The sequence below is a fragment of the Dendrobates tinctorius genome, unplaced genomic scaffold, assembly GCF_039654945.1.
Source record: "Dendrobates tinctorius isolate UK_male_01 unplaced genomic scaffold, ASM3965494v1 ptg000175l, whole genome shotgun sequence".
NCBI lineage: Eukaryota > Metazoa > Chordata > Amphibia > Anura > Dendrobatidae > Dendrobates > Dendrobates tinctorius.
In genome coordinates, this window is record NW_027361842.1 from 3,798,951 (window position 1) to 3,826,242 (window position 27,292).

At 42.7% G+C, this 27,292-nt stretch overlaps 1 protein-coding gene across 1 annotated transcript in view; it reads left to right on the top strand.

The window, feature by feature from the left end:
• TRABD2A (TraB domain containing 2A) overlaps positions 1–27,292 on the top strand; it is a 271,296-nt gene that overhangs the window by 15,705 nt on the left and 228,299 nt on the right. Inside the window, exon 2 of the mRNA XM_073551339.1 lies at positions 24,019–24,579. Within this exon, the coding sequence (XP_073407440.1) occupies positions 24,019–24,579 (561 nt within the window). The remainder of the gene's footprint in view (positions 1–24,018; positions 24,580–27,292) is intronic.

Genomic DNA, 27,292 nt, shown 5'->3' on the forward strand with positions numbered 1-27,292 from the left:
GGGGATCGCCGTGCAGCAAGGAGATGACAATTTTAACCTGCTGCACAGAGCTCCCCGATGAGTTAGGCTTCAAGGCAAGAAATAGTTTACAATTATTCTTAAAATTCAAAAATTTACACCGATCCCCAGAAAACACATCAGGAGTAGGGATTTTTGGTTCAACAGCAGATGATTGAGCGAGATAGGCGGAAATTCACCGCACTTCAGCAGCGAGCTGCTCAACACGATCAGACAATTGCTTAATCTCCATTAAAGAAAAAAATTCCTCCTACGGCCCCAGAGAAAAAGAGGAAAAAATATATTAAAAAAAAAAATTCTGACACTTTTTTTTTTTTTTTTACAATTCTCTCCTGCTTTTGAGTACCCTAGAATCTGCAGTTTAGGCTGGTGATTCTGTTATGATTGAGTCACCGAGGAGGAAAGCAAGACCAAACTAAGCCACTGAAAACCAGAGAGGTTGGTAACTAAGCGGATTGCAGACCCCTGATCCTATCCACACAACTAGCAGTAGCCATGAAGCATACCTACGATGATACTAGACGCCTCGACAGAGCCGGAGAACTAAATAAGCCTAAAGCAAGAAAGGGGAAATCCAAACTGCCCCAGAGCAGACCCCAAAGGAATAGACAGCCCCCAAACATATATTGTTGGTGAGACAAGATGAAAACAGAAACGCAGGTAGGAAAATAGACTGAGCAAATGATAGGGCCCATACTAATTAGACAGGAAAGGAAAGACACTGTCTGCAATCACGCAAAAAACCCTGCAAAAAATGCCCAACACGTCTGATAGAAAAATACTGAAGTCACTAAACTTCGCCCACTATATCAGCACTCTGGTATATTCTGAAAGCAGAGCAAAAAAGAGGCTAATCTAATAAGGGACAAAAGCAAACTGGCACAAGCAGTAACATAAGGATGGAAATTCAGCACAGCCCCAGCCGGCGCTGGCTGACCACACAAAACTGAAATAGACAAAACCAGATCAAATGTGAACAATAGCAAAAGAATACTTAGCTGAGCATGCAGGGACTGAGCTGGAAACTAAGACCTCAGGAGGCAGGAAAAATCACCAGCAGGGATAGAGGGAGTCGGCTCTCTTAAATCCAGTCAGAAACTCCAGATCTTCGGTCAGCCTCCTCATTATCAGGTGGCAGGCCTCTGTTAAATAGATCAGCTCCATTACCTCCAGTAACCACCAGAGTGAGCCCGGAAAGAGAACTCGCGACCTCTCTGTCAATATAACCAGCTCCACTACCTTCACTAGTAACCAGAGGTAGGCCAGAAAGCGAATTCACAACATACACCACTATGGATGACTAAGGGGTGCATTATACTTTATGGATGACTATGGGGTGCATTATATTTTATGGATGACTATAGCCTGTGCATTATACTTTATAGATGACTATGGGCTGTGCATTATACTTTATGAGTGACTATAGGCTGTGTAATGTAATTTATTGATGACCATGGGGTGCATTATACTTTATGAATGATGATAAGGCACACAGTATTTTATGAATGAATATGGGGTGCATTATGCTTTATGGATGACTATGGAGGTGCATTATACTTTATGGATGACTATGGGATGTTCCTCATACTACATGGATAACTATGAGCTGTGCAGTATATTATATGGAGGGCTATGGGATGCATTATACTATATGGAGGACTAAGGGGGTGCATTGTACTCTTCAATGGAGCCCCATGACTTCTATGGACACCCCTGGTGAGTGAAATGATATATTTTCTTCTGTATATTAAAGAATAGCAGCAAAACGAGAGGCATATGCCAAGAATTGAGATATATATACCAGTATCAGGCCCAGGATAAGGGACATATAGCAGAATGGGAGATATATATATATATTATACTAGCTGAAGAGCCCGGCGCTGCCCGGGCATAGTAACTAACTGTGGTTAGAACATCCAACAAGAAAAAGGAAGCAATGCCTAAAATTCAAACTTTATTATGACATAATAAAATATCACAGAAAAAATCCATAGAAAAAATATAGAAACATAATTGTAATAAAAAGGGGACGTGACACACAAGAAACCGCACCTTAGGTAAACAGCAATGCTGCATGTATATATAATAATTTTGTAATTCCTTAGCAAGCGGTAAAGCCACAGAAATGCACAGGTTTAATTATTAGTAAAAACGCAATGGTACATATAAGTGCTAAATATAGTAAAGCGGTTATTACATGCTAACAGGAGTGCAAAAGACAAGCCGATTTGGAGGTACTGGGCAATATAAAATACATATGCACTAGTGACAATGAAGGATAAACCCAGCATACATCCAAACAATGTTGAAAAACTGCTGCTAAAGCATGTTTACCTTGGGGTGCGGGCAGGAAATCCCGACGCACGTTTCGCGTTAGCTTTCTCAAGGGGAACATAACAAAGCTGTCTTTGCATTCTTTTATATAGCAGTAAAATGAAAAAAGGGGGGGACGGCAGTGATGGGCGCTTCCTGTGCGCGGCCCGGGCAAGCATCGTCACAGATCGGCGCCGTGTGAAGCCGCGCCTCCTCCAGACTCGATGCATCAGAGCAGGAGAGGGGAGGCGGCAGCACAGGGACGCGTCGCCATGACGACGCCAGAGACCGGACCACGCACAGGGCGCGTCACATCATCTGGGATAAAACAGGAAGGGAGTGAAAGGAAAATGAAAGCAATAATGCGTGCGCTGAATAAATGTGAAGATTCTCTATATATCCAAATAAAGATATGCCTTTTATAAAAAAAGGGTGGGGAAAACAATGATTTGAATTATATGCTAGAAAATGTGAACGATGAATTTAATGACATATTAAAGCATAGTAATACCAATGCCAATAACATGCCCATAATGCAATAAATTAGATTAATTAAGTGAATGCATCCTAAATGAACAAAAAAGTGCTAAATTGGTGAGACCGTGTAACTAATACTGTGTAACTAATACTAATCGCCCTAAGGCTGTGCAATTGAAACACAAAATGAAATACCTGTAAGCCAATGAACGCTATGTGAATTGTATAATGACGTGCCCCATTATACAATTCACATAGCGTTCATTGGCTTACAGTTGCATTTTTGCACTTTTGGCACATTTATGAATTTTTTCATGCAATTTTTGTGTCACCTTACACATGCACTTTTTTACCTGGATCATTAATGAAGCCTTGCTTGCTATGGAATGGTTTTTCCATTTTCCATTAATACATTGCTAATGTGTTTGTATATGTCATTATTAATTTTTTTGTTTTATTTTATATATATATACATATGTACATTTTTAATGCACTTAATTGTTGTGCCAACATTTTAATAAAGGCAATTTTATTTTTATAAAGATTGTGCTATTCATTATTATTTTCTATTTCTCATCTCTTTATTTTATCATCATTCATGTTGTACATTTGTTTGATCTCATGGGATTTCCTATTTTTATCCACCTTTGAGTAAAAATTTTTTGTTTGTCTACACCGGATGGTCTGCCATCCTTTCCTTGGGGGATTGGTTCAATCACACTTATTGATATTTTGTTACATTTGTATACACATTAATGTGATTATTATATTATTTATTATCCTTTATTTATTTTTTAGTACATTGTGTGTTTGTAATTTTTTTCCCCTACTCACTTCTAAATATCCACCATCCCATAGTCCCGTGCCCATATACCCATCATACATATCTGCCATCCCATAGTCCCGTGCCCATATACCCATCATACATATCCTCCATCCCATAGTCCAGTGCCCATATACCATCACACATCCTCCATCCCATATTCCCGTGCCCATATACCCGTCATACATATCCTCCATCCCATAGTCCAGTGCCAATATACCCATCACACATCCTCCATCCCATAGTCAACCATTATGACATCATAATGAGCGGCAGGGCTTGCAACCTATGATGACATCAGCGTCGCATGGCAACCATTATGACATCATAATGAGGGTCAGGGCTTGATACACATACTTTTTCCCCATTATGTAGATAGGGGCAAAATTGTTTGGGGAATTGGAACGCACAGGGTTAAAATTTCGCCTCACAACATAGCCTAGGATGCTCTCGGGGTCCAGACGTGTGACTGTGCCAAATTTTGTGGCTGTAGCTGCGACGGTGCGGATGTCAGTCCCAGACATACACACACACATACATACATACATACACACACTTGAGCTTTATATATTAGATATACCAGGATAGGGCCAGGATGAGGAACATATATACTAGAGTGAGGGTGTGTATATAAGGTATACATATATATAATTTATCTTGTACTGGGGCCCGTCAGACTCTAGTTATGCCACTGGAGATGGACATACTGCCAACATTCCCCTTGAAGACATGACTCATTATACACATTCTTATGGTCACAATCAAGAGAACAAAATTCAGTTATAAGGTCAAAATAGCAAATGAAACAATTTTATTGGTATATATAAAAAATATACAGACAAACAGGCACAAAGTAGGGCTAGGAGGTGGAACTTAGACATTCCAACCGCATACAGGAGGCCCAAGGTAGGTATGTCACAAGGCAGGTATACATAAACAATATAGTAGTGAAAACACATTACATTGCTCATCAAAACATGCACAGTGGCAATATGTTACAAGGTACCCAAATCAGGCAAATGTGCCAGAAGCCAACACCAGGCCACATCCATCAAATAGGATAATAGCGCACCATAATAATGGAGATATATACAGGTACCTTATAGAGAGCAGAGCGACCTTCCCGCACAGTTCTACCCACCCCGATGCGCGTTTTGTCGTACCTTCATCATGCCCCCTGATGAAGATACGCCGAAACGCGCGTCGAGGCGGGTAGGACTGTCCAGGAAGGTTGCTCTGCTCTCTATAAGGTACCTGTATATATCGCCATTATTATGGAGCGCTATTAGCACTATTATCCTATTTGATGGATGTGGCCTAGTGTTGCATTGATATCTGCGATACAATGTCTTATTCCAGAGAAGTCCATGTGTTTCTTATATGTAAACGAGCTGTTGAGATCTATGGGCCGGACAGTGATCTGCATAAGAATCTGCCTCTAGAGCCTATTTAAGCAAGTGAAACTTTAACTTTAAACTGAAGCTCTGGATTACTTTAATTATTTTATTAGACACACTTAGGATTCATAATACCTCATGAAGACTGCTGGCATTTATTTATACAGTGGGGGGAAAAAGTATTCAGTCAGTGCAAGTTCTCCCACATAAAAAGATGAGAGAGGCCTGTAATTTATATCATAGGTAGACCACAACTATGAGAGTCAAAATGAGAAAACAAATCCAGAAAAACACCTTGTCTGATTTGGCAAGATTTATTTTTCAAATTATGGTAGAAAATAATTATTTGGTCATTAACAAAAATTCATCTCAATATTTTGTTATATATCCTTTGTTGGCAATGACAGAGGTTAAACATTTTCTGTAAGTCTTCACAATTGGTGGCTGACTAAATACTTTTTTCCCCACTGTATGAGCTTACAAATGCTATTTTCTTAAAAGGGATTTCTTACTTTTGAAAATGGATAGGGAAAATGATTTTGCTCTTGTAAATTTTGTTTATCAACTTGCCAGCTTGGGTCCAAATGTGTTTAATTTTGTATTTAAATGTTCAATAAAAATTATTGGAAAAGAAAATGGATAAGGAATAGCTTTCTAATCTCTGGGGGTTTTACCGCTGATGTCTCTAGCAATCCTGAGTATTAGAGCAATGGTGGGATAGGAGATAACTTTCCATTTGCTGATTGTAAGACTGTAAGTCATTATTTTTTACACAGATGTTTTCCAGTCCTAAACAACAAGTGTACAGTAATTCTGCATGACAGAAGATTTGTGAATCCTCACATCACACTCACTACGCGCTATGAGAATTCTCTGGATGCAAGCGCCTCGAATGGTGGTCAGTGAACACTAGTTTGCAATATGCATACTCCCGAGCCACATTCCGACTAGACTGTTTTCAGGCTTGTTCAGTACACTTGCATTGAGCGATGCTGCACCCATCTAATCAGAATGTGGCTGGAAGTATGTATATTGCAAACTTGTGGTCACATGAACGTCGTTCCTAGTTTTTGCATCAGTGAATTCTCATAGCACTTAGTGTGTGTGATGTGAGGATTCAAAAGTCACCAGTCACATAGAGTAACTGCAGACTTGTATTTTAAGACCGGACAACCCCTTAAGGCAGTGTTCCCCAACTCCAGTCCTCAAAAGCCACCAATAGGTCAGGTTTTAAGGATTTCCTTAGTATTGCCCAGGTGGTGGAATTATTGCCTGTGCAGGTGAGCAGATCTCAACTGTGCAATTTTAAGAAAAATCCTGAAAACATGACCTGTGGGTGGCTTTTGAGGACTGGAGTTGGGTAACACTACCTTAAGGCGTCATCCATGACCTTCATTTCAGAGACTGGGCTAGTCTCTGTACAATGTGCACTGTGCGCAAGGGACAATGACAGCGCACTCTCTTGTCCGCTCAGATCAGCAGTAAAGAGGCGGTAACAGAGCGCACTGTTAGTGTGTGTTGCCAGACTAATACCAGCGTGCAGAGACCAGTGCCACACCGGCAAGTGTTGTCACGCCGGCAAGAAAGCACTCTGTCATTGTGCACATTGCACAGTGCAGATTGCGCAGGGACTAGCCCAGCCACTGAAACAAAGATCACTGATGACACTTCGTTTCAGGGAGGGGCAGAGGCTGCAGCAGTGAATTTTTCAATTCAAGTATATTAGAAAATAGTTTAGATCACAGCAATAAATAGATAGGGATTTAGTTTGAAAACTAATTTGCATTTCAGACTACCCTTTAAGTAATATGATATGACCATATATTTCCCAATGATTCAGATTTCCAGAGGATGAAGAAATGTTGTTGATGAGCGGGCTAACCAGAATTTCAGTGTAACGTAGTACTTACCTTTACATAGTACTAATATGTAAGGTTCACCACTAAAATCACTATTACAGCTCTAATTGGGGTTAGCAGCCTAAATTACCAAACTCCTGAAACCCACCAAGTTATGCTCACAAGGCTTCATGCATGTGTCCATATCATGGCTCCACTTGATACAGAGCTAAAACAGGTCTTCCATTCTACTTCCACCTATTTTATATGAAGGATTTTCTTTAAATATTGTACAAATCTTGCTATGCACTATCAGATGCTGTATGTAGGGAGGTTTACTCCCCTAGAAAGATACTATTTAGGTCCCATTCACACATCCTGATATTTCTGGTACTAGAAAAACCATTACCAGAGCTATCCGTGTCCGTGTGTCTATATGTTACATACGCGTGGCATCCGTGTGCTGCATCAGTGTGACAAGTACCGGTGCCATGGAAAAATTGTACGGTTTGCTCCGTTCCCAGGTGCTGAAGGCAACTCTCATCATTGTCACCTGGTCGCCTTGAGATCAGCACGGCCAGGTGACAGTGATGGGAGTTGTATTCAGCACCTGTTGTGTACATTGTGTGTAAAAGAAATAATTTTTAAAAAAATGGTGTGGACTCCCACGTAATTTTCATAGCCAGATGAGGGAAAGCCGACCCTATTACCACACTTGCCACTGCACAAGGGCAAGTAGGAAGAGAGTGGCTAAGTGCCAGATTTGGCACATCTTATGGATGTGCCATTTCTGAGGCTGCTGAGGGCTGATGTTTTTAGCATGGAGGGAGGCCAATATCCCTGGCCCCTTACCAGACTATTAATATCAACCCAGGGTAGCACAGTGGCTCTATGGTTAACCTGGGGGCCTATGTTCAAATCCCACCAAGGACAACATCTGCAAGGAGTTTGTGTGGTTGCGTGGGTTTACTCCAGGTACTCTGGTTTCCTCCCACACTCCAAAAACATACTGATAGGGAATTTATATTGTGAGTCCCATTGGGGACAGTGATGATAATGTGTGTAAAGTGCTGTGGAATAAGATAGCGCTATATCAGCAATTCATAATAAATAAAATAAATCCACAGCTGTCTGTTTATGCTTTGATGGTTAGAAACTATAGGGTGACCATAAGTCATTTTTTTCTGGGGTCCCCCGTAAAGTAACCAGTAAAGGCTAAGTTAACAGCTTTGAGCTGTTATTAATAGCCTGAGAACCTTTTGGTATATTGGCCCCTTTCACAGAAAATGAGACTTATATATGGTATATAATTCCTGGACAAAATGAAGTGACAACTCTTATGACAGTTACAGTAGTTGTAATTATGGTTAAAAATCTGCTTATTGCTTGTTAGAACCTCTAACAACCTGACAATTGAGAAAAGTTCAAAGAGAAGGTTTTTTTACTTGCTGTGTCAGATATTTTCCAAATGAAGGCATGCATCCAACCAAGTGATTGGTATGAACCAGAATATATTTGGCATTATTGGATTTGTAATCTGTGGGTAGAAGCTTGTGCATGAGATCCTGTAGGTGAGATAAAGGTATGTGGGGTGCCATTGGGCTCTGTTTGCCCTGTGTCTTCCTTCTTGCTTAGAATTGTTTGTTTTTAAGCAGTTCTCATCTCCCAGCCAAGAACTTCATTCACTGGAACCTGAGCCATTTCCTCTGTAGCCAATGATCAGAGGAGGCTGGAGTCTCTAGACATAACCATTACTGCTTCATTAGCTCCCTTTATTCCATCTCCTGTTCCCATTATGGCAGCTTCCATTTGCATTTTAATGAACTGAGAGTCACACTGATTGCTCTACCTTTCTTATACAAATCACACAATTAAGGTTAGAGATTATTCTTTAATATGTACCACCTTTTACGTTGCATACAAATTCAGAAGAACACCACTCTCACTGCTTGTGTTACTGAATACTGATTACTGCAGTTAAGCCTGCTTTACTTTTTATACCATACCTACCATCTCCACAACATCATACTGGATAGGGAGTATTACACAATTATATTTATTTCTGGGGCATACAAACATGCTCAAAAGCATCAGTTTTGAGGGCTTATTTATTTATTATGCTTTGCTTATATAGCGCCATTAATTCGACAGTGAATGAGTTATTATTAAAAATATGAAAACTCAGCTCTGTCTATACTACTGCAGCAAAAGGAACCTGTCATGTGAAAAACCGCTTCTGAAGCTGTACCGCTGCTGCTGTGTTTGCTCAACTAGCAGGAGGAAATTAACTTTATTCCTCTCGGCAGCCTCGGGCTTACAGTCTTGGGCAGCACAGTGGGTAGCACTGTTACTTTGCAACACTGGGGTTCTGGGTTCAAATCCCACCGAGGACAACATCTGCAAGGCGTTTGTATGTTCTCCTCATGTTTGCGTGGGTTTCCTCCGGGTTCTCCGTTTTCCGCCCACTTTCCAAAAACATACTGATAGGGAATTTATATTGTGAAACCCTATGGGGACAGTGATGATATCTGTAAAGTGCTGTGGACTATGATGGTGCTATATAAGCAGTTCATAATAATAATAATAATTCAGTCATGGAGATACAACCGACACTCCAATCACCGCGCAGTACACAGTGAGTGACAGCTGTAACCACGCCCTGCACTATGACTGACAGCGGGATCAGCTGTAACAGTGAAGAGGCTGCTGTCAGTCAGCCGCCCTCACTATATACTGAGTGGTGAGTGACGCTGTATCAGCCGCGCCTCCATTACTGGAAGACTGGCCTTCAGTGCAGTGGCTGCACAGCTTCTGAATGCTATTAACCTGCAGATTACCCCCATATCTGCAGATTACTAATATTTTTTATATACCAAGCTCTCTTTAAGTCAAATAGAAATGAATGAGATGCATCAGTCAACAAATAAGTTTGGGGTTTTTATCTCTATATATAAAACTGAATGTGTGTGTGTGTATCACCAACCAATCATGAATCATGGAGCATCTTTCATTTCACCAGAGCTGTTCAAAAGAAGCTGAGCTGTGATTGGTTGCTATGAGCAAGTTTTCCCACTTGACTGGTTGCTATGAGCAAGTTTTCCCACTTGACAACACATCAGCAGACACTGACATGGTGAGAGAAATCTAGCATCCCCGGGAACATAAGCTCCCAGCCATTGTCTGCCCCCCCAGAAAGGAGCAGAGCACATGACAGAAATGATTCCCCCCTCCCGTCCTCATCACACATCCTCCATCCCATAGGCACATCTTCCCTCTTAAAGGGATCTCCGGTATGGAAGTCAGGGCAAATCCATCCAGCTGTTTGGTTCTGACCCCAGGCCGCTCTTAAAGGGATCCCCAGTATGGAAGTTAGGACCGTTCCACTCAGCTCTTTCGTTCAGACCCCAGGGTCTCTTAAAGGGATCATTGGTATGGAAGTTAGGCCAAATCCATTCTGCATTTTGGTACTGACCCCTGGCCCCTCGTAAAGGGATCTCCGGTATGGAAGTGAGGGCAAATCCGCTCAGCGCTCTGTTTCTGACCCCTGGCCCCTCTTAAAGGGATCCCCGGTATGGAAGTTAGGGCAAATCCACTCTGCACTTTGGTACTGACCCCAGAACTCTCTTAAAGGGATCTCCAGTATGAAAGTTAGGGTAAATCCCTCAGTGCTCTGATTCTCACCCCAGGCTTCTATTAAAGGGATCATTGGTATGGAAGACAGAGCAAATCCATTCAGCGTGCTGGTTCTGATGCCAGGCCTCTCTTAAAGGGATCCCCGGTATGGAAGTTAGGACCGTTCCACTCAGCGCTCTGGTTCTGTCCCCAGGCTGACAGGATGATGTAGGATATTAGGGATAGTAGTCCGGTGGCTCTGGCTGACGGGACAATGTGGGATATTATAGTGAATGTGGCTATGCGGAGTGGGCAGGGCTATACATTCAGCTTTATATATATAGATATAATCATTATAATTTGTTATAACTAACCGTAGTTAGTTACTGTGCCTGGGAAGCGCCGGGCTCTTCAGCTAGTGCAAAATAAAAATGAAACAAAATTGTCAGTGTACAAAGAGGCATGATGGCCCCTCTTAAAGAGATCCCTGGTATGGAAGTTAGGGCAAATCCACTCTGCACTTTGGTACAGACCCCAGAACTCTCTTAAAGGTATCTCCAGTATGGAAGTTAGGGTAAATCCCTCAGTGCTCTAATTCTCACCCCAGGCTTCTATTAAAGGGATAATTGGTATGGAAGTCAGAGCAAATCCATTCAGCGCTCTGGTTCTGACGCCAGACCTCTCTTAAAGGGATCCCCGGTATGGGAGTAAGGACTGTTCCACTCAGCGCTCTGGTCCTGACCCCAGGCTGACGGGATGATGTAGGATATTAGGGGTAGTAGTCAGGTGGCTCTGGCTGACGGGATGATGTGGGATATTAGGGGTAGCAGTCCAGTGGCTCTGGCTGATGGGATGATGCAGGATATTAGGGGTAGTAGTCCGATGTCTCTGACTGACGGGATGATGTGGGATATTAAAGGTAGTAGTCCGGTGGCTCTGGATGATAGGATGATGCGGGATATTAGGGGTAGTTGTCCGGTGGCTTTGGCTGACGGCATAATGTGGGATATTAGGGGTAGTTGTCAGGTGGCTTTGACGGGATGATGTGGGATATTAGGGGTAATAGTCCGGTGGCTCTGGCTGACGGGACGATGTGGGATATTATAGTAAATGTGGCTATGCGGAGTGGGCAGGGCTATACGCTCCGCTTTATATATAAATATATATATATATATACTAGATTATGGCCCGATGCTATCTCATCGGGAGGATGCGATAGCATCACGCCTCTTGCCATGTTAACTCTCAACACACACTCCTCTCACCTTTCACCATCTCCACTCACTCTTTCACTCCACATATGACCCCTTCTCTCACTCCGTCTCTCATACTCATGCCGTCATCGCCGCTGCTCCACGATCCCCGATATCTTCTTCCGCCGGCGCCATCCTGGATCCAGACGTTGTCCACTCCGGCGACATGTTCTTGCGGCGACGCCATCTTGAGTATCGTGAGATCCCGCGATAATCAAGATGGCGTCGCCGGAAGAACATGTCGCCGGCGTGCACGACGTCGGGATCCAAAATGGCGTCGGCGAAATCTCGCGAGTTTTCGCCGACGCCATTTTGGATCCCGATGTCGTCCTCGCCGGCGACATGTTCTTGCGGCGACGCCATCTTGAGTATCACGGGATTTCGCCGATCCAAAATAGCGTCGCCGCAAGAACATGTCGCCGGCGTGGAGGACGTCTGGATCCAGGATGGCGCCAGCGGAAGAAGATGTCGGGGATCGTGGATCAGCGGCGATGACGGCGTGAGTATGAGAGACGGAGTGAGAGAAAGGGTCGTATGTGGAGTGAAAGAGTGAGTGGACGTGAGTGGAGATGGTGAAAGGTGAGAGGAGTGTGTGTGTTGAGGAGGAGTGATGTGTTGAGGGTTAACATGGAAAGAGGTGTGCGGTGACGTCACCGGTTACAACTGGACGGAAGTTGTTACAACCGGAAGCTGTTTAGGGCATTTATTATTATAGATAATCATTATAATTTGTTGTAACTAACCGTAGTTAGTTACTATGCCCGGGCAGCGCTGGGCTCTTCAGCTAGTACAAAATAAAAATGAAACAAAATTGTCAGTGTACAAAGAGGCATGATGTATCCTCAGGATTAATATATCTAAAACTGATATTTAAAAAAGTCATGCAAAGTGACATTACTTATTTTGTCGCTTACTCATTTCTTTAGTCAGGATTAAAAAGATGAAAAAAAGATGAATGCCCAAAAAAGGCTGATATGATTTCACCAACCTAAGTCTCGCTATGGCAATGATATTTTATATTTAGGTATTAACAATCTGCCAATGGAGCCTGATGCTAATCCTTTCGAAATCCACAGAGTGTACATAGACATAGGACAGATATTTCTTGACTCCCAAATAAAATTTTACCATTCAGCTTTGGCCGGTTTCGCACTTCAATTTTGAAAAACTTTCCATGTTTTATCCAGTGGGTTGGATCCATTTTTAGCCCATGTGTTGGTTTTTACAATCCTTTGTGGCATCCATTCTTCTTAAATGAAAAAATAGTAGTTTCTACATGTGATCTTTTTCACTGGGCCATTGTGTTGCATTGGTGAGTTTGATCTTCCACACGGAAAAGAGTAGGACATTTCTCCGTTTTTGTTTGATATCAGCTGTTGGAAGAAGTTTGGACTTAATCAGATTGTTGCAAGATGCCAGTAAATATTGGCATAATCTGCACTCTGTTATCTAATTGACCAGTTATTCAGCCTAAAGTGCTAAGTGGGCAGATACTGAGCAGAAAATCAGACATGATCCAACAGTAGTTATGTTTTACAACTAGACAAAATCTGACACTTGTATTTGTAAATGTCTGTATTGTAAAATAGCAGAACTGACACAAATGAAAACTGTATAGGAAGAACATGTTTGAACCCGCAGGAGTGAAACATCCCACCACCAATTCCAGAGACACTCTACTCTTGGGGGGTATAGCGGTCATGTATTAGTAACGCCCCATATATGTGGGGAATCAGAGTCTGCAGATTGAGACCGTATGTAACGCTTATTAGTCCATTATATAGAAGTAAATCGTTCTTGGAAAATGAGCGTATAGAAGTTAATGCTAACACAGTAATCAAATTAGAAATACATTGTTTTTAAAATATTACATTTTAGGGGACTGTAAAGATATTGTATTATTTGAAGGTGTATACTGAGCAGGTTACATCTGGGTGTACGCTGTGTGAGAGTAGAAAATAGCTGCTCTTGTCTATGGGCTGTTTGGCACTGCAGCTCAGCTGTGGAATGCTGTGGGCACTGTAATGGTTGCCTCTAGACAGTCTCTCATCATTATCAATTATCATAATGCCTGTATGTAAGACTATGATAAATCACAGATAACTGAGAGTTTTTTTGGGACCATATATTATGTACTAAAGCATTTATTCCCATCATTCATAGGCTTTTTCAAATGTACAGCTCTGGCAAAAATTAAGAGACCACTGCAAAGTTTTATAAAAATCAGCTTCTCTACATGTCTGACAGGCATTGCATTCCAGTGTCAGTTGAATTCCAACCAGAGTACACCTCATTCTACTTAATGTGCTTCTGATTAAGTGATCACCTGAAACAAATCTTATTTAACGAAGGAAAGTATAAAAAACCCTGCTGTGGTGTTCACAATCTTCTTGTAATACGACAAGCTGGATGGCAAAACAAGTGCTAGTAATATCTCAAAAGTAATAGGAATGAAAAAATAACTTTTAACCATGCCAAAGGAGTTGAATAGAAAAGTCCTGAGTGAGGAAAGGAAGGGCTCAATTCTGGCTTTACTAGCAGAGGTATAAAGTGAGCGTCATGTTGCCTCCGTCCTTAAAATTTCTAAGACGGCAGTCCATTACAACAAGGTCAAGCTGCAGATATTGGGGACAACAAAGCTACAGACCGGCAGAGGGCAAAAACGACTCTCCACTAACCGGGATGACCATCATCTTATTTGAATGTAACTCAGCAACCGCAGGATGACATCAAGTGACCTATAAAATGAATGGCAAATGGCAGCTGGGGTGAAGTGCATGGCCAGAACAGTTTGTAACAGGCTCCTAGAGGCAGGGCTCATGTCATGTAAAGGTAGAAAACAGCCTTTTCTCAATGAGAAGCAAATGAGAGCCAGGCTGAAGTTTGCCAAAGACCATAAAGATTAGACCATAGAGGACTGGAGTAAGGTAATCTTCTCTGATGAGTCTAATTTTCAGCTTTGCCCAACACCTGGTCGTCTAATGGGTAAACATAGACGTGGAGAGTGGTCTCTTAATTTTTTCCAGAGCTGTATATTCTGCTGTATCCGGTGCTGCAGAAACCCAGTTTTAAACTCTTACTGTGATGTTCCACTCTCACACTCTGCACTGTACTTCCAGCCATAATACTTCCAGCCAGCCTTGGAATCCGCATGTCACAGGTCAAATATGTTAATAAGTATGCAGATGCAGCAGCGCAGACAATGAGGAGACGGTGGTACTTAACAATCAAATATTTATTCGACTAAAAAGTGCCTCTATATACTATATAAAAATACACATTTGCATGTTTTTCTCAATTTCTGACATGAAATCAGAATAAACCTTTCCCGATTTAGGACAATTAGGATTACCATAATTATTAATATTTGATGAATGCCAGAATAATGAGATAGAGAATGTTTAAGGCATTTTTATTACTGCAAAGCAAACAGTTTACATACACTAAGATCACTGTGCCTTTAAGCAATTCTGGACTGCCCATGTGTTTGGAAGCTTCTGATAGGTTTTTTGGCAATATCTGAGTTAATTAGAGACACACCTGAGGATGTATTTTAATGCACACCTGAAACACACCGCTTCTTTGTGTAACATCATGGGAACGTCTAAAGAAATCAGCCAAGATATCAGGAAGATAATTGTGGACTTGCATAAAGGCCCTTTTACATTTAGCGATGCACCAGCGATCCAACCAGCGATCCGACCCGGTCAGGATCGCTGGTGCATCGCTAAATGATCGCTAGTGAGCTTTCATACAGAAAGACCTCACAGCGATGCAGCAGCGACGCAGCGCACGATACTTACCATTCACACACAGCGATCCTGCGTCCTCCCGCCCGCGTCCAGCGTCGCTCGTCGTCACAGCAGGAAGTCTCAGCAGGAAGCGCCCGACGAGAAATGGAGCCGGACATTCTCGCGCAATCAGCGATAACCAGCGGGGGAGCCGGTCGCTGGTAGGTATCACACATAGCGATATCGCTAGCAATATCGCTATAACGTCACAAAACCAGTGACGTTTTAGCGATATTGCTAGCGATATCGCTTAGTGTAAAACCCCCTTAAGTCTGGCTCATCCTTGGGTACAATTTCAAGATACCTGAAGGTGCCTTGTTCATCTGAACAAACAATTGTATGCAAGTGCAAACAAGATGGGAATGTCCAGCCATCATGCCGCTCACGAAGGAGACGGGTTCTGTGTCCTAGACAAGAACGTGCTGTGGTCCAACGTGCAGATCAACCCAAGGACAAAAACAAAAGACCTTGTGAAGACGATGGCGGAAGCTGGTAAGATTGTGTCATTATCCACAGTGAAACCAGTACTGTAAAGGGCCCTTTACGCTAGCAATATTGCTAAAGCGTCACCGATTTTGTGATGCAGCAGCGATATCACTAGCGATATCGCTACATGTGATACTCACCTCCAACCGGCTCCCCCGCTGGTTATCGCTGATCGCGCGAGATCGACCTGGTCCATTTCTCGTCATTGGCTTCCTGCTGGCACCAATGAGCGAGCCATGGATGCGGGAGGAAGACGTCACCTTCACCGCGTCTGACGGTAAGTATCAACCGCTGACCACTGCTGCATCACTGGTGAGATCTGCCTGGCAGCTCACTAGCGACCATTTAGCGATGCATCAGCGATCCTGACCGGGTCATATCATGGTCGGGATCGCTGGTGCATCGCTAAATGTAACGGGGCCTTAACAACATAAGCTGAAAGGCCACTCTGCCAGGTAGAACCCATTACTCCAAAAGAAACATAAAAAATCCAGATTAATGGTTGCAAATGCACATAGGAACAAAGACCTTAATTTTTGCAGCCATGTCCTGTGGTGTGATGAAGCTAAAATTGAACTTTTTGTGCATAATGACCATCATTACGTTTGGAGGAAAAAGGGAGAACCTTGGAAGCCTAAGAACACCATCCTAACTGTGAAACACGTGGGTGGCAACATCATGTTGTGGGGTTGTTTTTCTGCAGAAGGGACTGATGCACTTCACAAAATAGATGGCATCATGAGAAAAGAAGATTTTGTGACAATACTGAAGCAACATCTCAAGACATCAGCCAGGAAGTTGGGCAGAAATGGGTCTTCCAAATGGACAATGACTTGAAACATACTGCCAAAATGGTACAAAGTGGCTTAAGAACAACAAAGTCAATGATTTGTAGTGGCCATCACAAAGCCCTGATCTCAATCCTATTGAAAACTTATGGGCAAAACTGAAAAGGCAGGTGCGAGCAAGGCGACCTACAGATCAGTTACATCAGTTTTGTCAGGAGCAATGGGTCCAAATTCCGACCATCTATTGTGAGAAGCTTGTGGAAGGATATCCCAAACGTTTGACCCAAGTCATTCAGTTTAAGGGCAATGGTACCAAATACTAAAGAAATGTGTGTAAACTCTTGACTTTGCAGCAAATAATAAAAATGGCTTAAAACATTCTATTTCGCTCTAATTATTATGTATTGAAAATGAGCTCTAAAAAACCCTTTAACTAACTTTTCTGTCCAAATTCAAGATAATACAGGTAGATGGTTAATAACAATGTATCTAAAATTTAAAAATAGAAAGTAGCTGAAAATATCAATATTTGGCATGAAACCTGATGATTGTGGATAATTGATAAGGGACTGAGGTGAATAATAATTTCTGTACAGTAATATAGAAATATGATTTCACAATACACTGCGTGCAGAATTATTAGGCAAGTTGTATTTGAGAGGATTCTTTTTATTATTGAACAACAACTATGTTCTCAATCAACCCAAAAGACTCATAAATATCAAAGCTTAATATTTTTGGAAGTTGGAGTGGGTTTTTTTTTAGATTTGGCTATCTTAGGAGGATATCTGTTTTTTGAGGTAACTATAACTGTGCAGAATTATTAGGCAACTTAACAAAGACCAAATATATACCCATCTCACTTGTTTATTTTCACCAGGTAAACCAATATACTGTAGCAACACAAAATTTAGAAATAAACATTTCTGACATTGAAAAACAAAAAAGAAAAAATCAGTGACTAATATAGCCACCTTTCTTTACGATGACACTCAAAAGCCTTCCATCCATAGATTCTGTCAGTTGCTTGATCTATTTACGATCAACATTGCGTGCAGCAGCCACCACAGCCTCCCAGACACTGTTCCGAGAAGTGTACTGTTTTCCCTCCTTGTAGATCTCACATTTTATGAGGGACGACAGGTTCTCTATGGGGTTCAGATCAGGTGAACAAGGGGGCCATGTCATTAATTTTTCTTCTTTTAGACCTTTACTGGCCGGCCACGCTGTGGAGTATTTGGATGCATATGATGGAGCATTGTCCTGCATGAAAATCATGTTTTATTGAACGATACCGACTTCTTCCTGTACCACTGCTTGAAGAAGGTGTCTTCCAGAAACTGGCAGTAGGTCTGGAAGTTGAGCTTCACTCCATCCTCAACCCAAAAAGGTCCCACAAGTTCATCTTTGATGATACCAGCCTATACCAGTACCCCACCTCCACCTTGCTGGCGTCTGAGTCGGAGTGGAGCTCTCTGCCTTTTACTGATCCAGCCTCGGGCCCATCCATCTGGCCCATGAAGAGTCACTCTCATTTCTTCAGTCCATAAAACCTTAGAAAAATCAGTCTTAAGATATTTCTTGGCCCAGTCTTGACATTTTATCTTATGTTTCTTGTTGAAAGGTGGTCATTTTTCAGCCTTCCTTACCTTGGCCATGTCCCTGAGTATGGCACACCTTGTGCTTTTTGATACTCCAGTAGCGTTGCAGCTCTGAAATATGGCAAAACTGGTGGCAAATGGCATCTTGGCAGCTTCACGCTTGATTTTCCTCAATTCATGGGCAGTTATTTTGCGCCTTTTTTTATCAACACGCTTCTTGCGACCCTGTTGGCTATTTGCCATGAAACGCTTGATTGTTCGGTGATCACGCTTCAAATGTTTGGCAATTTCAAGACTGCTGCATCCCTCTGCAAGACATCTCACAATTTTTGACTTTTCAGAGTCGTCAAATCTTTTTTCTGACCCATTTTGCCAAAGGAAAGGAAGTTGCCTAATAATTAAGCACACCTTATATAGGGAGTTGGTGTCATTAGACCACACCCCTCCTCATTACAGAGATGCAAATCACCTGATTTACATAACTGGCAGTTGGCTATCAACATATATAAAAAGGATGATGTGATCAAATTACTTATTTGCCTAATAATTCTGCACACAGTGTATAAGTAACAACATAAACAGCAACTATAATTTAGATCTTGCAAAGGTGATAGAGACTTTTCTTTTTACTTACATTATTATTATTTTACTCATTTATATAGTGCTATTAATTCTACAGCTCTTTACAGACATCATTCCAGAGGATGGGAAAAAACACATTAGGAGAAAACAACTAAGGCCAGGTTCACATAGCGTTATGGCAGTCCGTTTAATGGATGCGTTAAACAGACTGCCATAACGCTATGTGAACCTGGCCTAATCCAAAATACTTGAAAAATGTTTTAAAACTGCTTCAGGAAACACTGTAGAAAGCAAAACACTCTCCAAAGAGAAGGCACATTTCTTCAAATGGTTTCTACTAAAAAAAACATTTTTGACCAACACAAAAAATAAACCTCTGCATGCATATATCCTAACTGACCATATAATAGCTAGTCCAGCAAGTTCCTTCTGGAAAACAATTATAGGACACATTCGTCTGTTAGCTTTCTCAGCCAAGATGAATGTCCCTCACTGTTTTCTACAAAGTATTTAGTGGTGGAGGACATTTTGTGCGGTGGATGGAGAATAGTGGGATGCTTAGTATTTAAAAAAAAATGGATTATCCATTCCAAGACGACTTGTTCATATTTAATTTTTCCTAATGCTGTATACCATTACTTTTATCTGCTGCACATGATTTACGGAGAATGGTACAGGTGGATATAACATGATCATATATTCCTAGCAGTGATATAGCACCTTAGTTCTACGACAGAAGGCACCGAGAAAGAATTGCTATCACCAAGAGTGATGGAATAATCTCTGTTACAGTAACATAGTAGCTGTCTTGTGATATGGATGGGATTTCTGTACACACCAGGCAGGGCTTCTGTAGCTTCTGTAGTGTCTGGAGGAAGTGCTGGCTTGTTCCATTGTGTTTCGTAATTAGTTTGTTTGCATGCCAATGGACCCCTGCCATGCTTGGGGACTGTGAAGGTAATGCTATGCTTAATTCAAATATATACGGAATTTCCTAAACTCGAATCTTTGTTTTGGTTGTGCACAACTGATTTCATAAACTTGTTTCTTTAGTGATACATCATCTAGTGTACAGAACTAATTGGATACTAGACAGGTTGGGGAAAACTTTTTCAGGCATAAAAAAAACAAATGCAGCTAAATGTAAAAAGGAAGCTGACAAACAATCAAGATCCAGATTTCATTAGTCCGGTGTGTACTAATAACACGCCTAAATCATTATATAATGATTAATGAACATGTATCTAATATAAACATTTCCCATCAAAGTTTACTTTTGAGTCAAACTTTTTGTTTTACATTTAATGCCACTACCAACGTCTACTTGGTTCCTTATCTATATGTACAGTTGATATAAAACCATATGTATTTGTTGATTTGTATCCATGGTGATGTATAAATGCCGAAATTGTCTTGATTTCAAATGTCATTTTCTAATCTCTTTCATTGTTTGGCTACCTGAATTACCTGTACATGTGTATAAACATCTGCTAGGTTACAACATTTGGATCCAATTATCCATGAGTGTTCGCAGTTAATCCCTGCGGCTGTAGTTGCAGAGATTACATATTTTCATAAAATTACTTTCAGCTTCGACTTTGAAACATGTTTTTGCTCAGTTTTCTAACTGAACTTTAACCTACACTAGGACTGGATGCTGGAAAGGATTCTCTTAAAGGGGTATTCTCAAGTTTAGAAGTTATTACCCTTATCCTTGCGATACGGGATAATTTCTTAATTTTGGGGGTCTGACTCCTGGGACACTAACAATCCCCAGAACTGAGACTCTAACAAAGCAATGATCGATCATCCATTCAATCTTAATGGGACCGCTGGAGATAGCGCAGTGCTGCATATGACTGGTTGCAACTGTTAGAGTGTTAGCGACTCCTGGAGTGGACCCTCTGGGTCGCGGCACCAACCCTCCCAGGGCGAGCTAGCCTAGTGAGGACCACCCCCTATACAGGGAGTGTCAGGAGCAAGTCCCAGGGGATACGATACCACGACTGCTGGCACCAGGCGGCCGGCTCACAGGAGATACGAGACTGTGTGACTGGAGGGTGCAGGATACTAGGGAACACAGGAGAGTACACAGGAGTGCGCTGAGTACAGGGTAGTGCTAGACGGGTACACGTGGGCACATAAGGCGTGTAGCAAGTAACAGAACACAGGAATAGAGTGAATGCCAGGAGGCACGGCGGAGCAAGAAACAAGGGACAAGATACGAGAGGATGTGCCAGGAGGCACAACTGAGCATGAAGCAACAAGGGTTCAGAGCAAGTGTTAGGAGCACCACAGAATAGCAGACAGAGCAGAGGACCTGAGAACAGCGCACAGCCAGGCTGGCACACAGCTGACCCAACCAGGAAGCACAACAATAATCAGGCACCTCCCCTAGGGGGAGGTCGTCTGATATAGCACATGACTACTACTGGTTCCGGCTCAGGACCTAGCCAGAAAGCACATAACCACTAGTGGTTCCGGGTCAGGACCTAGCCAGAAAGCACATGACCACTAGTGGTTCTGGGTCAGGACCTAGCCAGAAAGCACATGACCACTAGTGGTTCCGGGTCAGGTCCTCCAATACCATAGAGAGCCCTATACAGCACTGACAGGAGCGCGCAAGCGCAAACGTGGCATGGAGGAGGAGACCCGGGGACGAGAGTTGCGCGTTCGCACCCGACGGGGACCCCTAAGGGACCGCCGTACCGGAGGGAGTGACGTCGGGGCCGAAGCCCCGCCTCCTGGTGAGCGCGGCATAACAGCAGCGTTCCCGTTAAGAATGAATAGTGGAAATAATGGCGCTACATAAATGAGTTACCATATTTTTCGAACTATAAGATGCACCGGACCATAAGACGCACCTAAGTTTTAGAGGAGGAAATTAGAAAAAACATTTGAAGCAAAAAATGTGGTAAATTCTGTACCAATATCCCCTATTCTGGTATATATGGTCCCCTCATCCCCACCTGATATACATAGTCTCCTCATCCCTATCCTGATATTCATGGCCCCCATCCCCATCCTGGTATGCATGGCTCCTTCATTCCTACTCTGGTATGCATGACTCCCACATCCTCATCCTTTTATGCTTGGCCCCCTCATCCCCATCCTGGTATGCATTACCTATTCATCACTAATCTGGTAAGCATGGCCCCCTCATCCCTATCCTGGTAGACATGGTCCCCTTCATCCCTATCCTGGTATGCATGGCCCCTCATCCCTATCCTGGTATGCAGGGCTCCCATCTCCATCCTGGTATGCATTGTCCCATGCTTTTCCTGATATGATTGACCACCCCATCCTGGTATATTTGGCCCCCTCATCCCTACCCTGGTATGCATGGCCCCCTCATCCCTATCATGGTATTCATGGCCCCCATCCCCATCCTGGTATGCACTGTCCCCTCATTCCCATCCTGGTATGCATAGCCTCCTCATCCCTATCCTGATATTCATGGCCCCATCCCCATCCTGATATGCATGGCTCCTTCATTCCTATTCTGGTATGCATGACACCCTCATCCTCATCCTGGTATGCATTGTCCCATCCTTTTCCTGATATAATTGACCCCCATCCCTACCCTGGTATGCATGGCCCCCTCATCGCTATCCTAGTATTCATGGCCCCATCCCCATCCTGGTATGCACTGTCCCCTCATTCCCATCCTGGTATGCACAGCCTCCTCATCCCTATCCTGGTATGCATAACCCCCTCATCCCTATCCTGGTATGCATGGCCCCCTCATCCCTATTCTGGTATGCACAGCCTCCTCATCTCCATCCTGGTATTAATGGCCCCCATCCTGGTATGCACTGTCCCCTCATTCCTATCCTGGTATATATGGCCTCCACATCCCTATTCTGGTATGCATAACCCCCTCATCCCTATCCTGGTTAGCATGGCTCCTCATCCCTATCCTGGTATGCATGGCTCCTCATCCCTATCCTGGTATGCATGACCCCCCATCCCTATTCTGGTATGCACAGCCTCCTCATCCCTATTCTGGTATGCATGACCCCCTCATCCCTATCCTAGTTAGCAGGGCCCCATCTCCATCCTGGTATGCCTGGCCCCATCCTTTTCCTTGTATCATTGGCCCCGATCCCCATCCTGGAATGCATAGCTCCCATCAGAAAAACATAAAAAAAAAAATAAATCTTTATGTTTACCTGCTTGTGATCCCTTGCAGCGTCTGATGTTCTGTGAATATTAATTTTCCTTTAGTAGCGGGCACAGGAGTTAGCCGCAGCCGCTGGCTCCTGCCTCTTGTGGCCCGCTGCTCCGCCGCTGCCAGTGCCTCACCTCCCCACCACAGCCAGAGCAGGTACATCCGGACTATAAGATGCACCCCACATTTTCCTCCACATTTTTGGAGGAAAAAAGTGCATCTTATAGTCCAAAGAATACGGTAAATAAAGTAAAAAAAATAAAGTAAAAATCAAACAAAAAGCAAAACTATTGTTCTTAGGGTGAAATTATCTTTTTGTTTACCTAAACAGATCATTATTCTCATCAGCACATTGTCCAGCTAAACCAGAACAGCCAATACGCCACTTGTGGTTCATGGGAAGCAGTCTGCTCAGGTTTGGTGTAGCGTGTTTCTATTAATATGCATATAAGTGCATATTCAAGACTTTATTCCATAAAGTTGATTGTTCTATGGAAGCTGAAGTTTTGTCTGACCTCTGACACTACATTGTGAGTTGACACATTTCTTTTTGGAATAAATTAAACTAAACCAGAGTTCAAAGCATTTCAGACTAATGCAATTAACTTAATATAATCAGGGATTTCAGTCCTTTATAAATACACATACGATAATCATAGAAACATTTTTAATTGCATTTGAAATCATTGCACGGATTCTATTGATCTTTGATCTTTTCCATTAAGATAATTTAACGCAGTGATGTGATGTGTGATTTTTGAGCCTGATGCCATGACAAAAAAATGGCTGACCCCTTGCTGTGATTTATGATGATTTGATGGAAAAGGAAAAAGCTAAAGCTTTGTAAATGCTCTTTTTTATTTTTCAGCAAAGCCATCTGAACTCTTTTCTCTGGACCATCAAACGAGATCCTCCTTCATACTTCTTTGGCACCATTCATGTTCCATACACAAGGGTGTGGGATTTTATCCCAGAGAACTCTAAGAAAGCTTTCCAGCAGAGCAATATTGTGTACTTTGAGTTGGATTTGACAGATCCCTACACAATTTCTGCACTGACCAGTTGCCAGATGCTGCCTCAGGGTGAGAATCTACAAAGTGTTCTTCCTAGGGATATTTATCGCAGACTCAAAAGCCATTTGGAATACGTTAAACTCATGATGCCCTCATGGATGACTCCAGATCAAAGAGGGAAAGGTCTTTATGCTGATTATTTATTCAATGCGATTGCTGGAAACTGGGAACGAAAAAGACCTGTATGGGTGATGCTCATGGTGAATTCCTTGACAGAGGGTGACATTAAATCACGAGGAGTCCCAGTACTGGATCTGTATCTTGCTCAGGAAGCGGATCGTCTTAAAAAGAGAACAGGGGCAGTTGAGAAAGTAGAAGAACAATGTCACCCGCTTAATGGGTTGAATTTTTCACAGGTATGACATATCATATATTCACTTTGTATAAGAATCACATATTTTATATTGCATCGTTACGATTTTTTCCACAGGCATTGCTTAAAAAGTTGACCAGTTTGGACAACCCAGAGTTTAATTAAGGTCTAGTCAAACTGATGATGGGTGGTCTCGCTCATGATCAGCTGTTATTGCCAGGAGGTGCTCTAACTTTCTCCTATTAGCCCATATAATAAGTGGTTCTCCAAAGCTAATTGCAATTTTTTAAAACTTTTTGTAATTGATACTGTGACATTGTCAATAAATCAAGGTATGCTCTTAATGTGTTCGATAAGAAGTAATATGTAAAAAGCTTTTAATTTATATTAATATATGATGGCACATCAACAGAAAATCCAATGTAGCTCTATTGAACACTTGCCAAAAAATATTACAAAATAGTCCTGCTTATAATCTCCAAATTTTGAGTGCCATATCTCATATAAAACATGGATGGACTTTGGCTATACCACTTTAACAGTGTTCTATATCTGATATTCATTCCATTCATGTCCAATCTTTTGTTCTCCTGGGAAATATCTTTCAAACAGTGGAGCCATCTACTGTATGTCTTTGGAGAAATTGGGATAGCAGGTTGACAGCTCTGGGTATTGCCAACATATAAATGCTCCACAATATTTAGTTTTTTTCGATAAAGTCCAAATTTGAAAAAATACGTAGGCATATACCCTGCAGTGTTACAAGTAATACAGATAGATAGGCCATTCAGTGGTCAAGGAATGTTTGCTATAGTCTATGTTCTTACTTCCACTTTTATGTTTGCAAAATGGTAAGCCGAATATTTACCAGGAAAGAAAATAAAGGTACTGTCACACTTTACGATGCACCAGCGATCCCAACCAGCGATATGACGCGGTCAGGAACGCTGGTGCATCGCTAAGTGGTTGCTAGTGAGCTGCCACACAGGCAGATCTCACCAGCGACATCGCAGGGGTCGCTACTTACCTGTCAGACGAGGCGATCCTGACATCCTCCCGCCCGCATCCACGCGTCGGCGCCACAGGAAGCCCAGCAGGAAGCTGATGACGAGAAACGGTCCAGGACGTTCTCACGCGATCAGCGATAATCAGCGGGGGAGCGGTCGAAGGTAAGTATCACACATAGCGATATCGCTAGCAATATCGCTATAACGTCACAAAACCAGTGACGTTATAGCGATATTGCTAGCGATATCGCTTAGTGTGATAGGCCCTTAAAGGTACTGTCACACTAAGCGATATCGCTAGCAATATCGCTATAACTTGTGACGTTATAGCGATATCGCTGTGTGTGATACTTACCTACGACCGGCTCCCCCGCTGGTTATCGCTGATCGCGCGAGAACGTCCAGGACTTTTTCTCGTCGTCAGCTTCCTGCGGCGCTTCCTGCTGTGACGACGAGCGACGCGTGGAGCCGGGCGGGAGGACGCAGGATCGCCTGGTGCGACAGGTAAGTAGCGACCCCCCGTCCCCAGCGATGTCGCTTGTGAGATCTGCCTGTGTGGCAGCTCACTAGCGACCACTTAGCGATGTACCAGCGATCCTGACCGCATCATATCGCTGGTCGGGATCGCTGGTACATCGCTAAGTGTGACAGCACCTTTAGTCAGAGTTGTCTGACTTTAGAGTTTATACCTTTGTATTTATAATTGGTCAGTCATACTTGCTCATTACTTATGTGCAGAACAAAAAGTCTGTCACTTTGCACAAAAGATTGAATATCTCCCAAATCGTGGTAATTTTATCTACAAAGGAGAAGGCCAACATTCACAGATTTCTCACCTTCTAGCCCTGAAAGTTATCAGAGGGTGGAAATCACCAGAAGGTATCTTGTGAAAGGTGACAGCTGTGAAAATATTTGACTGTGAAGGAGCCCATGAGGGGAGGAGGAGAGGAGCTGTAGAGGTAACAATTACACAGAACAGAAGGTAGATGATTGAGGTGACAATGGTCACTTGCTATCTAGGAAAAGGTTCCTAGTCAGATCAGTGTTGAGATGCTGTAACAGATCTCCAGTTTCAGCTTTCTTTAATTAATATCCAGTATTAGCTGAATTTTGTTTTAACTTTTTGGGTTGTATCTCTACTGATATTGCTTATATTTTTTTGTGGCATATTTTTCTTTTTGACAGAGCTCACTGTAAAATCTCACATGTTAAACATGCTCCCCATGATACTTATAAATGCAGACTAAAGCCCCCGTTACACACTGCGATATCGCTAGCAATATCGCTGTAAAGTCACTGATTTTGTGACATTGCAGCGATGTTGCTAGCGATATCGCTGCATCTGATACTTACCTCTGACCGGCTCCCCCACTGGTTATCGCTGATCGCGCGAGAATCTCCTGGACCATTCCTCGTCGGCCACTTCCTGCTGGGCTTCCTGTGGCGCCGACAAGCGACGCATGGAGCCGGGCGGGTGGACGTCAGGATCGCCTCGTCTGACAGGTAAGTAGCCATCCCCGTCCCCAGCGATGTCGCTGGTGAGATCTGCCTGTGTGGCAGCTCACTAGCGACCACCTAGCGATGCACCAGCGATCCTGACCGCATCATATCGCTGGTCAGGATCGCTGGTGCATCGCTAGGTGTAACGGTACCCTAAATGCACCACCTCAGATATAATATGAAAATCATTTTTCTATTAAATAGGTTCCGATAAGTCAATTTTTAAACTAAAGTTGGTCATTCATTAAC